Genomic DNA, 18210 nt, shown 5'->3' with positions numbered 1-18210 from the left:
ACGATATTTTTCCGGGCCCAGTGTTTGATCAATCATTCCATTAGCAACTCAGCTCATTATTCTGAATTATTGCCCTTCTGTAAATATAATAATAATAATAATAATAATAATAATAATAATCAAAACAAAATAAAAACGTTTTAGTATAATTTTTCCCCTATATATATAAATTTTTTAAAAATAAATTAATCATAAAAGAAATTTGTTGTCAGTTTTATTTAGGAAATAATGGTTATAAAAGAAAAGGCTGGTGAATGTGTCCGAATGGGCGAATTCGAAAAGGACTTGGAAAATGGACGCATTGGGAGGCGGGGGATTCTGGCGGAGCTTCCGCGCGAGAGGCCGAAACCCTCGCCGGAAAAGCACCAAATCCTCATCGGAATCCTCCATCGGAGGCCGCACGACGAGTGGCTGGTCTATGGTTGACTTCCCCTTTAAGCAGGCCGCCGTTGCCTCCTCTCTCACTCTCGCTGGCGACACCATCGCTCAAGCCCGTGACCTCCTCTTTCCTTGTCGTCCGCCTGCCGGGTCGAATGCGGAGGATAAGGTCAGTCAAGAACCTTCTTTTCTGCAAATCTAATCCTTGAGGATGCTGCTTTGAAGCTCTGATTTCTAATTTTGGGTGTGCCTTTGTGCAGCTATGCATTTTGCTTGATTTTTGCCCTTTTTTTTTATCATTGAGAAATTAGTCAGTAGATCGAATGGATTCCTAGTATCTCCCTGATTTCTGTGGCTTTGATAGCTTATCTGTTTGTCTTGGTTGTTGTTTGGGACCGCCGGACCCATTTGGATGCACATTATAATGAGTGGTGAAAATCAGATTTTGTGAGAAAATTGGAACTTGATGTAAAAGTTAAAGAATTGGAGGATTGCGGTTGTGTGGAGTAAAGGATTCTATTCCTACTTTAATTTCCATCAATTTAAGAAAATTCCGCTTTTTTGGAATTCATTTGTTACCAAAAATCAATAAATGAGGAGCCTTTATGTTAGGTTGTTCGTCTCTTGGACATGGCATGAAATAGTTTTAGATTTTGAAAGAAGGGAAAAGAGACTCCCTTTCCCTCCTCTTAAACTTTCCAAGTTATTGTCACATGTCGTCTTCATCTTTTTTTTTTTTTGGTTTGGGGAAAAAAATCATGTGTCATTTTTAGTCTATTTAAAAGCTCAAAGAAACTTGAAACCAATGAAGGTTGGTCTTTCTTGTGATGAGATTGCGAATGGATCTTGGATTTATAACCTTGTGTTTGTGCATCAGAATATGCATTGTATATTTCTGACAACTATGATTTAACCAAAGTTGAGCGATTTGCCTTGTCTTGTATGGAGGTGGATCATTTGTTTATTCTTGGCTCAACAAAGTAAAGAGAGAAAAACATGATGTCCAATTTGGACACTTATTGTTTTGAATCTAAATATAGAATGGAAACAAATACCTAGCTTTGCCTCATATGTATTGGCCATGCATTGATAGCGATGAAAATCAATATGATAATGAGAGAAGAATGGAAAGACATGTGCATTTTTATTGAACTCTGTGAATATAGATGTCATGATCTCCCCTCGTTGTTTTTGGTAATAGAAATCCCCCTTAGTGGACATGCATCTTGCGAGATTCATTCTTGATGATCTCTTTGATGGGGAGACAGGACAAGCAAATGAGTTTAATGTTAGGTTGTGTGTTGATGGATTGAGTTTTAACTAGTACCTAACCATTTTATTTTGCACTGAATTAACTTCAATTTGTGCATCTGTGGAACAGGAGCTGGGGTAACTGGGATTTTGACTGCATTTTGTTTATCATATTCTTTTTTGTATCTCCTAGTTTTATGTAAGGATAAAACTCTATTGAAAGAGAGAAACTTCAAATTTGTCTCAAAATTTAAAAAATTTACAACTTCATTTTTTTTATTTATTCTTTGTCTATGCTACCTGATTGTAGGTGTTTGTTAAGAACTTAAGATTTTCAACATAATTGCTATGCTGTCCTCCATTCTTGTTATTTCTTGCACTGATAGCTCTGTCTGAGTTTACTGTGCTTACAGGACGCCTCAACATTTCAGCCAACTTATGATTGGCTTCGCGCCATGCGAATGGCTTCCTATGGGTTTCTTCTCTATGGCCCAGGGACATATGTGTGGTATCAGTTTCTTGATCGTTGTATGCCTAACCCAACATTGGTAAACTTATCAGTGAAGGTATGGTTATACAAACTCAATTGTTGAACCTATACAGATTACAGAGTTTTTGACAAGTAATCAATCATGTATGGTTGCATCTAAACTTATTTCAGGTTCTGCTGAACCAGATTATACTTGGTCCATCTGTTATTGCTGTTATCTTTGCATGGAATAATTTATGGCTTGGGAAGTTATCTGACCTGCCTAACAAATACCAGAAGGATGCTCTTCCTACACTTCTTTATGGTGATTGTCATTCTAATCTTGTCATCTCCTTCATTGCTATAGCAATTCACATCTAAACTCATTAACTCTGTCCTTTTTTTTTTGTTGGTGGATGAAGGTTTTAGGTTCTGGATTCCTGTCACCATACTAAATTTTGGGTAAGTTACTTTGACCATGATTGAACTTTTTTGTTTTCCTGTAGTGATTTTGCAAGTTGTTAATACATAATGTAGGCTTTCAAGTAGTTTATTTATTCGATACTTGTTAAAATTTTCTCTCCATAAATTGGTTTTCCATTGTCTTCCCTCAATGTTAGACCTCCTAGGTTATTTACCTCCACTGTATTTACGCTTGATTTTTGCTTTGTATGTGTGATAGTACCAAATAACCATGTTAGCATTCCTTGATGTTAGAATTTGCCAAGACCAGAAGAATATATGAAAGAAGCTTCAATTTTTCACATGTTCACGATGAGCATGGATGAATTGATCAATTAACTTTTGTGTTTGATTAGAATATTTGTGCTTCTACTCACAGAAGTTACCACCCTATAAAAACTTATGACTACACTGTACATCACATTGTTTTTGGAATTTTTCATTGATTATAAGTTGTTTGATTGATAGTACAACTCTTGTGTGACATCTACTTTTTCATACATGTTATTTTCATTTCAGGTTGGTTCCTCTCTCTACTCGTGTTGCGTTCATGTCCACCTGTTCAATATTTTGGAACTTCTACTTATCGTCAGTCTGTAAATGATCTGTTAAAGCTCATCTGGCAGCACTGAGCCTCTTCTCGTTTTGGTAACTAATTGATTTATCTGCTTTCTCAGTTTATTTTCCTTTATTGATGAATCGATATCATTTTAGAGCTTCATCTGAAGGAAGATTAGAGAATATTTTTGTCAACAATTAATGAATAATTGCTACTTTCCGAGTTAATTCTACTGTTGAATTCATTTGCTATTTTTGGCTTAATCCAAGCTGAAACAAAATTTCTCTTGACTATGTGTGTAACTTGTGGTTTATGATTTGTTATGGGTTGCTTTCTTCTAATATTTGTTAATTGCTGAGTGGAAAAGCCTGCAGTTTGTGCATAATTTTTTAATTTCTTGCATTCCCCGTGGAATGTTAATATTTATCTGCTTGAAAAAAATTATATATTTTCTTATATTTTCTTGCCCCTGAAAAACCAATTCTAAACACCAACTTAAGTTCTTATTAAAAAAACATATACATACATAGGCGGATCTAGAGAAGGGCAAGGGTGTGTTCAAGCACCCCCTTGCCATTGAATATATATATATATAATTATTAAAATATTAATTATATATATATATATATATATATATATATATATATATATATATATATATATATATAAATTTTGTACTCTTGAGGGGAAGGGAGGCTGATGTTTTATATATATTTTTTTTAAATTGATTGTGGTTGGAGAGATATATAAGCAAATAACAATGATTTGTTGGTATAAAAGTAAATATGTGCATGAGTTATGGTAATTATCTATTTTGTGTGGGTGACAAGCAATTTTCATTTTTATATTAGATTAAAAGGTCTTAATTTAACTTAAAACTATATTTTTTTAATATCTCGCATATATTAACTTAATTTTGAATTAATATCAAATGAAAGAAATAGTTTTAATCTCAGATTCTCTTTCACATATGAATCCCCTCAATTGTAATTATTTATTTTACAACAATAAAGGTAAATTTGAATTAATGATTTGTTATTTCAAAAGATGGATTATTATGCTTTTTAACGCTCCCTATTACACTTGATTTTGAAATTTAAATTTTTTGGACTTTGTTGACTAATATAATTTGAGTAAATATTTCATTTAAAAGTCATCATGCAATTCTATCAATAATATTAATGACGTTGGTTTTAAAGACTTGTTTTTGGGTGACACTCTAATTTTAGTTTTAATCTTTTTTTTTTTTTTAGGCATGCAAATTGCTTGTTTTCACGGAAATAACGGGAAGCCCAAGTTTTGTGCTTTGAAACTTTATACGCATTTAAATGGATGCTTTGCATATGATCATTTTCTTTTCTTTTCTTTTCTTTTCTTTTTTTAAGAAAAAAAAGAAAATAATGAAGGCTATTTATATGTGGCTAAAACAAGTTATAACTTCAAAAATAAAAAAAATAATTCCCATCCACTTTCATCCTTTAGCCATGGAGATGCCTCATAAATGATAACAATGAGATATTGGAGGAAACTAATGCTAATTATATATTTTATAAAATTTAAATATCCTACCAAGCATGCTTAATTATCTAAGCATTCAATTTGAGTTTTTTACTAATAATTAACTATCAAATAATTTTGAATGGTTGAAGTTATTACTCAAGGTGTTGTTGTGAGTCAACTTCACTATTTTCTAAAAATTTCTTTTGTATAGACCATGAATAAGAAAAACATCTAAATTTGAGTTTAAAATTTTTTTAATTTGAATAAAATAAATCCTTTATGGATAAAATCAGCTTTCAATACGAAATAAATAAAATAAAAATTATTGTGAAATTATAACTTTTTTTATTAAAATAATGTTTTTTTAAATTATTTACGGAAATACATATTTCCGTAATTATTTAAGGAAATGTGGATTTTCTTTCTTTTTTTTAAATATTTTTTTAAACTTAAGGGTCTCACTACTTTTTTTTTTAATATTTAAATTTTATTTAAAAAAATTAAGGGCCCCATTAATTTTTAATATTAAATTTTTATTTTTTTTTAAATTGTACGTCCTAATAGTTTTTTAAATCAGAATTGAGGTTTATATTCAAGCTCTTATAATTTTCTATTAATTTTTTTTACAATTTATTTTTCAATTTTTCTCTATTTTTACTATGTTATTTTAATTTCACTAATTATAACTGACTGTTAATAATTTAAATAAATAATTATAACATTTTTTTCGTAATAACAAAATATTAAATATTAAAAAAATTTAATATGTAAAAATTACCCTCACAACTAAACCGAACTCATTTGAATGAACTAAATCAATTACATATATTATAAATAATTCAACAAGTGTGATATTTAGGTTACATTATTGCATACAACTTGGACTAGCGGCATTCAAACAATTTTGACGATTGTGACCTTCATTGCAACATAACCCACAAGAGCCACAACGCTTTAGCTGATCGCCTTCTCTTATGTCCATATCATTACGAATTTTGGTAGATTTTGGACGTCCTGAATAGTCTTCGCATTGTAAGACCAGGATATAAACGTGGATTATGCATCTAACAAAGTCCCTTTATAAATAAGTTATTAAAAAATTAATAAAAATTATAAGGGCTTGAATGTAAATTTTTTTTTACTTAAAAAAACTACTAAAACCCACAGTTTTTAAAAGTATAATATTAAAAAACTAATATGCCCATAGTTTTAAAAAAACATAAAATTTAAATATTAAAAAAAAAAGTAGTGGGACGTTTAATTTAAAAATAAAAAATGTGTATTTTTATAAATAATTATGAAAAAAAAATTTAATAAATAATTTTAAAAATATTATTTTAATAAAAAAATCATCATTTATTAGATAAAATTTCACATGGCATAAGGTAGCATGCGATTCTTTAGAAATATGATTGAATCCTATCTAAAAGTACAAAATTACGGTTGTTTTAGATATAATCAATTTTTTAAAATTATCTTCTTTAATATTTCAGTAATCTTACGTACAGAATCTCTTCAATTTCACTCATTTTGTTTGAATATATATATATATATAATCAAATTCAAAAATATAGATAAATGCCATTGGATAAATGATATATATATATATATATATATATACATAATGAACAGGGCTTATCTAATTTTGTAATATATATATAAACAAAACAATAAAATCAATAAACACAAACATCTTCTTCATCAGCATCAAGATGTTTTCATGGATTCCTCAATTCCACTCTAAGAAAAACAAGAGCAAATCCCAAGACTCATTCATTTGTGGCATCTGCTTAGAGACTCTACCCTCAAAATCCAGGTTCAGAAAATACAAGTGCAACCACTCATACTGCAGTAACTGCATCTCAGAGTACATAAAAAATCAAAGGACCAAAGCCTGCCTTCCATGTCCCTCCCCAGCATGCAATGAGGTTTTCAAACCACCATTGCCATTGATCAAGAGATCACTGATGTGTCTGACCTCTTGTCCAGTTCCAAGAGATACCAATATTATTACTACTTCTAATAATAATAGTAATTCTGATCTTCTTCAACTTATGAAGCTTGCCGAGAATAAAGGATGGAAAAGTTGCCCAAATTGTAAAAGTCTTGTTGAACTCATGGACGGTTGCTGTGCAATCAGATGCAAGTTCGTATATATCCTCTTCAGTTAACCCTTTACTTTTATATATATATATATATATATATATATATATATATATATATATATATTCACATGTTTATAATGAGAAACCATTGAAAGGATTATTTATTTATTTATTTGTATTTTCAGGTGTAACAAAATATTCTGCTATCGTTGTGGGAATCCATATCCTTGTGAGTGTTGGCAGCCGAATAGGAGAAGACTAATCGTTGAAGAAGAAAGCTAACTTTAGAAATTTGATACCCTGGTTTCAGAATCAAGCGATATGACTTCTTAGAGTTTAATTGAGTATTATTTGTTTTTTATTAATATTTGTAAAATAAACAAATTATATTTATTCATCGATTTCTAAAAAAAAAAATATCGTTGCTTTATTTATTTATTTATTTTGTTGATGTGTGTTATTTTTTTTGTTAAGGTTTATATTTATAAAATGAACTTAATATTATTAATATTATTTTGATTTTTTACAGTACCTTTTTTCTTCTCTACTCTCTAGTAAAATTCATACATTAATTTGGGGTATACATATATACACCATTACTGCAATCATCAACGAGGTGACCATGATATGATACAATCATCAATTTCTTCTTAAAAATTTCTATTATTCTTTTTTAAATCAAATTTAGTATATATATATATATATATATAGATCTGAATCTGAAATGAGATAGATATAATATGATATTTGGCTTTTAATATATAACATAGTGTTGTTCCTTGTATCAGTAAATTTTACTTTATATTTGCTTCGTAATTTTTACTATTTTTTTTTTTGCAACATGAAATAATGCCAATAGATTTTTTATGGCAATATGAAAAACAAGAAGCAAACACTATTTCATTGATAATTATAAGATTTTCAATTATTAAATCAGTTATAATTATAAACAATGGCCAACAACCATTTGGTCTATTGGCATCTGGTTCTTTGCGTAGGGTGTTCGTCTCGAGTGTCGAGCGTGGCTCTCACGCAAGGTGAGGGCATGATTTGGTGGTGAGCGCTGCTCTCCCACATATTTGTTCATGAGTTTCGGTGCTTGTCGCATTTCAAAATGAATTGCCAATCAAAATGTTATAATACTTTTTTCGTATAAAATCGACTACAGATTCCAGATTATTTTCATCTAATAATTATATTAAATTAAATATACTATGATAGTAGCAATATATTCACATTAAATGTAAAGCATTTAATTAGCAACAACTTTTTCGTTCATTCTAAATAAAAATTATAAAAAACTATCCAATTTTAGTGGTTTCATTCTGTTTTAAATAAACATTAAATTTTGGCTTTAATGTAATCACGGAAAAAAAAAGTTTGAATTAACTCTTATAAATAAGAACAGATATTATAAAACTAGGCTTCATGTGTATACAAGTCTTGGCACGGGAATAATTAATAATAAAAATAGATGTCGTCCATACAAGTTGGAAGGAGAGAGAGAGAGAGAGAGTGAGAGAGAGAGAGAGAGAGAGAGAGAGAGAGAAGGAGAGAAGGGAACCAAGGCCAAGGCAGGGCGGGCGGTAGGGGTGGACATGGGTAGAACCCGGGTCGGGTCCCAGGGTGACTAGACTCAAATATACAACCCATATATTCGAGTCGGGCCAGTATTCGGGCTAAATTGTTTTGATCCAAACCCCGACCCATTTGATTATCGTTAGGCCCAGTGCCTAACCCGACCCTAAAAAAATAAATAATTTTTTTATGAAATAATTGAAATAACTAAATAAAACTACTATTACAACCCCTAAAATTTTTTCAAACATTTAAAAAAAAAAAATACAACACAAGTATTATAAATATTTACTCTTTTTCAAGTTCTATTACTATTATATATATATAATTATATATATTATATATAATATATGATATATATATTATTTATTTATTCGGGTCGGGTAGGGTCGGGTCAGGGTCAAAATTCATCCGACCCAAACCCACTGAAATTCAATCAGCTAAAACATTTGAGCTCAACCCGGCTATTTTGCAAACTTTCTAAACCCGAGATCAGATTTTTTAAGTGGGTTCGGGCCAACCCATAGGTCACCCGGCCCATGTCCACCCCTAGCGAGCGGAGACCTCAGTGACAGGGACCCACTTTTTCTTACCTTTATTATTGTGGTATTATTTGCATATGAACCCCTTTGGAAAATTACAATTATACCACGCATGTACTCATTGATCCACTAAAAAATAAGGACATTTTTGGAAGCCCGTCTATAAATCTGAAGAAAAGCTGCGTCACCTTCGTCAGCTCTAGATCTATTCTTACATGCAGTTGTAATTTTTCAGAAACAAACTCGTTTCTAATTCAGTAAGGAAATTTTAAACATCATCATATATATTTTCAAAACTTACAAACATGGCCAAAATTTTTACAGATACTTCTTCGTTTCCTTTTTTTTTTTTAAAACAAAAAAATTAATTCCCACTCTCCAAATCCTGGCCTTGGTCTTCTCCTTCGACCATGCCATGCGAATTGGATGTGGACGGTGCCCTTCACGCAGGACTTGTGTTGAAATTTGAAAAAATTACTGGCTGTGATAACATCAAGTGCAGGTTTTGGTCACCTTTATTTATTTATTTTAAAAAAATTAGATAACCACCTCAATTAAAATAGAACAAGTATAAAAACCGATCACAAAACAAACTGGAACAGCTACCACTAAATATGATAAACAAACATCATTCACCCAAAAAAACAGAAAATATAAGAACTGTGTGAGGAGGAAAAACCATCCTCAAGGCCAACAAAGAGTCCTAACCCGAGTTATGATCATGAAGGGTTATTTTTTTAGTAGGGTACCTTATTATGCCCGTGCTTCATTTTGAGCACTTTTTTTAAATTCGTATCAAAATGAGCATTTGAATTTAATTTTCTTTCACAGGGAGGGCACTAATGTTATTCCGGTGATTAAATGCTTACGTGTCCATCGGAGATCTCACGTGGACTCCAAATTTCCACATCACTTGAGCACGTGGAATGGCCACGTGGACAACTAATCCACCTCATCAAAAAACCGCCACGTCAGCCCAAGCCCCTTCTTCTCTCCTTCGATTTCTTCTCCTTCTTTGTGTTCACAGAGAGAGAGCTCCCCTTGTTTGCCCTAACTATCTCCTGTCGTCCACCTTCTTCTCCTCCTTGTTTGCCAAGAAAGAGCAGAGTTCCAATAGAAAGTAGACAGTGAGAAACCAGGGAAACATACCACCTCCAGAGCGCTTGCCAAGCGACTAAACATAGGTTCCTTCTTGTTTTTTTTATTCAAATCCAACTTGCATTCCTCTCCAGGGAACTAATACTAACAATGATGATAATGGAGGACAAACTGGGACTTCAACAACAACTCTGCCCCAGGATGAGGTGATTTAATCACATCCTACGAATGAATATTTGTACAGTAGGTCCAAATAATTATATTGTCCTTTGCAGGTAAATTGTCATGACCCTATGGATGGAATAGATCCACAAGTTCTAGAGGATCATTTACAATTGGTAAGATTTTCGTTGGATCAATTTAATTTTACAAGTTGGATCTTAATTTGGTTTCTCATAACTTGTCAGGTTGATCACCTAATTGAATCTCAATTCAGTGAAAAAATTACAACATTTGAAAATGTTCAAGTGGAACCTTTACAGGTACTAGATTGAAATTAGGCATTACAATATATTGCTTGCTCATCATTTTTCTTAAGTATTTATGTTCTTCAATAATATAGGGTATTATTACACAAGAGCAGGATGCACACAATGCTGAAGAAAGGAGGTCAGAAAGGAAAAAAACTTGAAACAATGAGACAAAGAAAGAAGGGCATAATTGAAGCTAACCCAGTACTGGTGGAACAGACTCTTACAGAACCATTGCAAAAGACAAACACAGGTCAAAACATCCTGTAAATTCAGATCTTGCAACCAAAAAGAGGAAACAATGGATTCCATAACTTATCTGGACTGCTTACAGTGATGAAGGGAATGTTTGAAAAAAAGATGCTGCTCTTGGATATTTCTTTGAACGCGAAGGAAGAGAAGTCAAAAGGGAGAAGAAGGCTGACGTGGCGGTTTTTTGATGAGTTGGATTAGTTGTCCACGTGGCCATTCCACGTGCTCAAGTGATGTGGAAATTTGGAGTCCACGTGAGATCTCCGGTGGACACGTAAGCATTTAATCACTGGAATAACATTAGTGCCCTCCCTGTGAAAGAAAATTAAATTCAAATGCTCATTTTGATACGAATTAAAAAAAAGTGCTCAAAATGAAGCACGGGTATAATAAGGTACCCTACTAAAAAAATAACCCTGATCATGAACCTCCTCTGGTGGTAAATATTAGTTTGAGTTTTATTCTGAATTCAATTTCGTGATGATATTGATTCAAACTGAATTCAAACTAAAAAAAAGTAGTCGATGACTTATCTAGTAGAATCCTAATTTAATTCTAATTGGCACTTCGAATTGTGATCTAACTTAAACCTTTAAGTTGAGTTAATCCTTTAATGGTAAGGATTATATATAGACAGCACCAGAGGTCCCCAATCTATCGTTCTTAGAAATACCTACCTCCATCAATGGGAGAGGACATGATAGATTGGAAGAGTCTCTAGTTAGTTTAAGCGTGGACTCAAGGCTCTCGTCGTCTTCAACAAATTGCTATGGCTGGAGGTAAGTGATCCTGCTTCCGCATATAATATACGACATAGATGTCGTAAGTTTGATGAAAAATCTAACAATTGGTATCAGAGTCAGGTTTTATACCTCTGCCTAACATGATTAAATTTAGACATATATGTGTTTTTTAAAAATAACATGCATGAATTAGGGTTTGTATAAATTAAATATTTACGCATGTTTTATAATGAAATAAATTATGATAGTTTAAGGTTTAAAAGAATTGGGCATTAGGCCTAAAACTTAACCCATTATAGACAAAGTATGCAAACAAGCTTGTCAGACCGCAGATAGGCCTCACACACAAAGGCCCATTCTCGCGACACACGTGCGCAGAGCCTGCCCGCGTGTGCGTTGGGTTTCGGGTCATGGCTGTCCCTAGCTGCCAAGACAGCAGCCGCGGCTGGCAGCGCGTCTGTGCATGTGTGCATGTCTAGCCACGCCACAGCTAGACCTGGGTTAGCCCTGCTAGGCCAGGCGGCAGACGGTGGTCCGGCGGTGGCGGCTGTCCATGATGGGAAAAGAGAGAAAACCCTAATTCTATTATTATTTTTTTCTATTTTAATTTTATTCATTATTTTGAATGTATTTAAATAAAATAGGTTAATGGGTGTTTGTGCAAAACTTGCATTACTTTATTGTATTTTTTGCATGTAAAACCCTGTTTAGTTATTTATTTAAATTTCAGGTTTTGTTTGTATGAATTATTCATACATTAAGTGCATTAATTATAATTTATATAATTAATTATTAACATTGAATTTGTTCATGTATATGATTAGTATGTCATGTGATCGAATGATTTTTTTGTTAAATTATTGAATAGCCACAATGTTCATGATTTTAATTTTAAAAATTGTAAATTACACATTATGAGTGTGATGGATCACATCTAGATTAACTGGCATAAATTGTAATTAATTATGATTAGTATAATAATTTTGACCCACAAGGATTTTATTATATTTCTTATAATTAATTAGGATAAAATAATGAATAAATTTTTTTTTACTTAAGTCGCGCATAGGTATTAAGTAATTTTAATTATTTATTAGTTTTATCAGGTGACAAGTTGTGATTAATTATGTTTAATATAATGATTTTGCTCCACAGGGATTTTGTTATATTTATGTAATTAATCATATGAAATAATGGTTAATTTTTATTTCTTAAGTCGCCCACAGGTATTGAGAAATTTTAATTATCCATTAGTTTTATCGATGATTATGAATCTATTTTGTATTTATATATCTTTGCCCACAGGCAGATTGTGATAACAAATTGGTTCATATTTTCTTTTCGGTATGGTAAGCATGCCAACTTGTTTTATTTCCTTGAATATTAAGATTGATATGTATGCTATTTTATTTATTGTAGCTATGCAATTAGATGCTTTTGATGAAAAATGTTATGTTCCTATGTTAAGGGGTGATAATTATAAAGATTGGAAGGAGTTGATTCTCCTCCAGTTGGGATGCATGGATTTTAACTATGTTATAAGGAAGGATGAACTACCTGTGATGACAGACAATAGCACTCCGGGTGCAATTGCCTTGTATGAACGGTGGGAGCGATCTAATCGCTTGAGCATAATGTACATTAAGACACGTATATCTGCTAGTATCCATGAAGCTTACAAGTGTTAAAGGTGTGCGAGAGCATATCATGAGGATAAGAGACTTAGCAGCTCAACTTAAGGCTTTAGAACAGATCGAGTTTTTGGATGCTTATGTTGTGCACTTTATCTTGCACTCTCTTCCACATCAGTATAACGCTTTCAAAATCTCATATAACACACATAAATATAAATGGTCTATTAATGAGGTTTTGGCCATGTGTGTTCAAGAGGAGGAAAGGTTGTTATTAGAAAAGAGTGAAAGTGCACATATGGCTACTCGAGGTAAGACCTTCTCGATCTGAACAAGTAATTTTTCTTTATCTTTTTTCAGGTTAGTTCGTCCTTTCTTCTTACCTCGAGTAGGCATATGTGCCCTTTCACTCTTTTCTAATAACAACCTTTCTCTTGAACACACATGTCCAAAAGCTCATTAATAGACCATTTATCTTTATGTGTGTTATATGAGATTTTGAAAGCGTTATACTGATGTGGAAGAGAGTGCAAGATAAAGTGCACAACGTAAGCATCTGAAAATCGATCTGTTCTAAAGCCTTAAGTTGAGCCGCTAAGTCTCTTATCCTCATTATATGCTCTCGCACACCTTTAACACTTGTGAGCTTTATGAATAAAAATTTGGTCATGAGAGTGCTAGCAAGAGCCTTATCTGAAGATTCAAATTGATCATCAATTGCCTTAAGCAAATCTCTTACATTTGCACAATCTGGGATTGAACCACGGATACTACCAGATATACGTGTCTTAATGTACATCATGCTCAAGCGATTAGATCGCTCCCACCGTTCATGGCAATTGCACCCTGAGTGCTATTGTCTGTCGGCATAGGTGGTTCATCCTTCCTTATAGCATAATCAAAATCCATGCATCCCAACTGGAGGAGAATCATCTCCTTCCAATCTTTATAATTATCACCCCTTAACATAGGAACATGACATTTTTCATCAAAATTATCTGATTGCATAGCTATAATAAATAAATTAACATACATATCAATCTTAATATTCAAGGCAATAAAACAAGTTGGTATGCTTACCAATGCAAGTCATACCGAAAAGAAAAATATGAACCAATTTGTTATCACAATCTGCCTGTGGACAAAGATATATAAATACAAAATAGATTCATAACCATCGATAAAACTAATGGATAATTAAAATTCTTTAATACCTGTGAGCGGCTTAAGAAATAAAAATTAACCATTATTTCAACAAAGTCACACGAAACTTCTCCATCCGAGTGTCTAAGAACTCTAGACTTCTTTTGATAGTAGAGATCTCATCTTCCCATTTCTCTCTAGGGCTCGCAGCAACTGAAGAGAGCCAAGAAAAGATATCGGTCATTTTTTCCTTATTTTGAGTCATGTCTTTTGTGCTCATTTATTTTCAAGATTTATTTATAAATATTTGAAAAATGTAGATTTCCAGATTTCCAGTTGTGGAAATCCACTTGATGCGATCCTCCATTCCTGCAAGTTCTAAGAGCTAACTTCAGATTGTCTCGTTCAAGTATCATGCTTGATATAACAAAGGCATATTTGAGTTCTTTACTGAATTCGGGATGAGAAAGATACATTAAAAGATGCACAGAGATATATAGATTAGAACACAGAGAAAGAGAGGCTTTTTCTCAAAACTTTCAGTTTATAAATTTTGTTTCATAATTTTGCCACATTTTTTTCAACATGGAAGAATGCCAATTGATACATAATTTTTTTTTGTTCAATATAACAATATGAGAAATGAGAAGCAAGAACTATAACACAGGAACCGAAATCGCCATGGAGACTGACAACGAACCAGTCCTGGATAATGAATAATCCACACCACCAAGTGCAGCAGCAGCAGCTGCCAATTCACACTTGTGGCACATCCTGGCAAGTGAGGCTGCTTTCCTTCTAGCTCTTTTCGTCCCTGTGAGCATCAGTGATTGAACCAATCCACCTAAAGACGGCAACCTCGCAACCTTTTGAGTCATCAAAGCTCCTCCTTTACGGCACATCTCCTGCAATGCAGCCACAGCATTCTCCTTCCCTCTCGGCGTACCTCTTCTCATCAATCCAATCAGAGAACTCACCGCCCGATCATCTTTCCCGACGGCATGAGCTAATGCAGGTCTCCTGACTAGCAATGCCAGTGCCCCGGCCGCATCCTCTGCAACCATTTCATTGCCTAATGCTCCCATCAATGCAGAAACAGCTCCAAACTCAGCCATCCTCTCAGCACACTCCGAGTGGGTCGAAAGGTTAAACAGAGCCATCACCGCATCCCTCTTCCCTCTCGCACTCCCATCCTTCAAGAGACAAGCCAATGCCTCCACAGCATCGGCCTCCAATGCAATCCTCTTCTTGTATTCATGCATTGCAGAGAGACTGAACAGAGTTGCAGCTGCGTTTTCTCTTGATTCATTTGTCAATCCATGTCTCAAAACACAAACTATGGAGTTCAAACACCCTTGCTCCTCCATGATCGCCACCTTGTTCTTATCGTGTATCGATAAGTTGAGGATAGTTGTCACTGAATTCACTTGTATCACAGCATTGGATGAACAGAGTAATGGCTTCAGCAGAGGGATTGCTCCCAATTTAGCAATGCAAGCTCTGTTCTCTTTGCCAGTCTTTGCTAACAATCTCAGCTCACGTACTGCTATCGTCTGGGCATCCAGTGAACCATTCAGTAGCTGTTTCACAAGCATAGACACTGTGGCTTTGTTGGCTTCAATGGCGGCTCTGCTGTAGCAAGGCATTGAAGCTTCGTAGCTCTCTGGAGAGTCATAAGGAACGCCATATTCAGCGCACCACTGAGAAATCCAGCTTCGCAGTGCTTGGTTGGGAGTAAGGACGGTGTGGACGAGTGCCTGGCCGGAGTTGGGGCATGTCGAATGGCCTTCGTCCATCCATTGCGAAATCGAAGCACGGTCGTAAGTCTGGCCGGTGGAGATGATCACTGGATCCCTCATCAACTCTAATGAGATTGGGCAGCAGAAGTCCTTGGGAATCACCAGTGTGACCTCGCCGGCGTCGGCGTCGCTCTCCGACCGCCTGAATCCACGGACTTTATTCGATTCTCTGCTTCTAAGTTCGTCGAAACCGAAGAGCAAGAACCGGGAGTACCGAAAGAGAGCGGCGACGCCGGTGAGTACCGCCGGGTCGGCGTCTTCTTCTTGGACGTTGATCTGATCCTCCAGAAACTCAATCTCCGATTGGCAAGCTCTTGCATCTCGAATCCCCAACCGGTCCACCAAAACCATCTGCAGCTCAGAGCGATCAGGAGCACAACCGTTCTCGAATTCTCTCAGAAAGGAGAAGACGGTGAAACGGAGGAACTCATCGTCGGCGTCGATGTAGAGCTTCGAATTCCCACACCGTCTCCTGAGAAACCGCATCTGATCCCGAACATCGGGATTCAAGTCGAGCTCCTCGATCGGGAGAACATCAAGAAGAGTCAAGATCTCAAGGTTCAAATCATGAAACCGGCCGGAGACCAGCGGATTAAGCAACAACAACCAAATCCGGCCACAAAGGACGCAGTAATCCATGAGCATCTTGCATCGATGAATCAAAATGTACAACTCTTTCAAGCAAAGCAAAACCGGAGACGGCAAGCGAGAGGAGGAATCGATGAGCGATTCAAAGAAAGAGAGAAGGATCTCGATTTTCCAGAGGAGCGCCCGGGAGTTACGCCGCTGGAGAAAGAGGTCGTCCCGGCGGTGAAAGCGGTGAGAGGAGAGTATATTAGCAGAAACGTTGGCGAGGGCGCGGATGAGGGAGATGTCGGAGAGGTCCGAAGGAGCGAAGAAAGCGCCGGAGAGCGGCGGAGGCTTGCGCCGCCGCGAGGCCGAGAACGACATGGTGGAGCTTCGCTGTTATCGAGAAGGAGAAGATAGATAGGGATAGGGATTAGGGAGTGGGTGGGAAAGGAAAAGTAGGGGAAAAATGTTTTTGGGGATGTGGACACGTTGAGAAAAGTCAACGAGTTCGGCGACTTGGGAAGACGACAAAAAGAAAGGTGGAGTAATGAAGAGAGCGGGACGGAAGGCGTGATCGTCAAAGCTATAGGTTATAGGGGTTGTAATTCTTATAATTTTGAGTGATCTAGAGGGAATGGGGACACGCTGCCGTGCCGTCTTAACTTAACTACCTCTTCTTTTACCCTTATTTATTTGTTGTTTGTTTGTTTATTTTTAAATTTGCTGATGAGTAGTTTATTATTATGGTTTTCTGATTTTTTTCAAATGATTTTCTTTTTTTAATTTTTGGGTAATGGAGTTACGTGGACTCAACGGCCGTTTATGATGACAAGAGCAGTTTTACGTATTGTTTGGATACAGGTAATTGCTCATGATTGTATTTTAGAGATTTTGAATTTGGACTTTTTCAAATTATAATTCATGTTCAAAGTCTCATGTTGAGTTTTGTGTGAAGATTATCTTTCGTCCTCTATTCTAAAATTACCGGTGCACCTTAGTACTCATTTATTCAAAATAAATGAAAAAAAAAGTAAAGATATAAAAATTTGGATCTTTGTTTAGATAATCAAATTTCAATAATGAAAAAAAAATTACTTGAAGAAGAGGATATAAAGTAAAAAATATATCAGTAATATGATTTACCGGTTATACTATTGTAAAGTAAAATTTTATATTTAATTTAAAATTTTAAAAATATTATATAATTTTTTATAAAAGTTTGTGGAAGTTTCCGAGAGTCAATTTATCAATTCTGTTCTTTCATTAATTTAAAAAAAATATATTCAAATAAAGAAAAAATTTACCTTAACCTTCTTAATCCCCCTATTTACTTTATTTTTTTTTTCCTAAAACCTCAATCCAAACACACCATTAATTTTTTATCTTATTATTTCAAGATTCATTTGTCAATTTCAATTTGGAAGTTGTGTTTTCTTTATTATGCGTGTTTCATGATATTCAAATTTATGAAATATTTAAATACAGATAATTTAGAATAAGGTTTGGGTGGAATCATGAAAAACAAAATGGATACAAGTCGCCAGAGAACTTTATATATATATAAATTATATATAAACAATAAAATGGATGGTAGGAGCCTAATTGAGCTTGATAAGTAGATAACTATGGAAACTATGGAGCCTACCATTGCCTTTAAAGC

The 18210-nt window shown here is 34.3% G+C and overlaps 2 protein-coding genes across 3 annotated transcripts; one reads left to right on the top strand and one right to left on the bottom strand.

Moving 5' to 3' along the window:
- The first annotated feature begins 272 nt into the window (after positions 1-272).
- Positions 273-3406, top strand: LOC120251068 (PXMP2/4 family protein 4). 2 transcript variants are annotated; one of them, XM_039259610.1, is made up of 5 exons: positions 273-547; positions 2043-2195; positions 2291-2423; positions 2521-2560; positions 3080-3406. In XM_039259610.1, exons 1-5 carry the CDS (start codon positions 293-295, stop codon positions 3162-3164), a joined length of 666 nt encoding a protein of 221 aa, XP_039115544.1. In that variant the 5' UTR covers positions 273-292; the 3' UTR covers positions 3165-3406. The 2 variants fall into 2 exon arrangements, with proteins under 2 accessions (XP_039115544.1, XP_039115545.1); XM_039259611.1 differs by having other exon boundaries at positions 2528-2560; positions 3080-3167.
- An 11316-nt stretch (positions 3407-14722) lies between these two features.
- Positions 14723-16979, bottom strand: LOC120251800 (U-box domain-containing protein 17-like). Its single transcript, XM_039260453.1, has one exon. It carries the CDS (start codon positions 16929-16931, stop codon positions 14838-14840), a length of 2094 nt encoding a protein of 697 aa, XP_039116387.1. The 5' UTR covers positions 16932-16979; the 3' UTR covers positions 14723-14837.
- Positions 16980-18210: the final 1231 nt, after the last annotated feature.

Source organism: Dioscorea cayenensis, chromosome 20 (assembly GCF_009730915.1).
Source record: "Dioscorea cayenensis subsp. rotundata cultivar TDr96_F1 chromosome 20, TDr96_F1_v2_PseudoChromosome.rev07_lg8_w22 25.fasta, whole genome shotgun sequence".
In the NCBI taxonomy this organism is placed as follows: Eukaryota; Viridiplantae; Streptophyta; class Magnoliopsida; order Dioscoreales; family Dioscoreaceae; genus Dioscorea; species Dioscorea cayenensis.
Note: the sequence above shows the minus strand (reverse complement) of the source record. Positions and strands in the feature narration are given on the sequence as shown.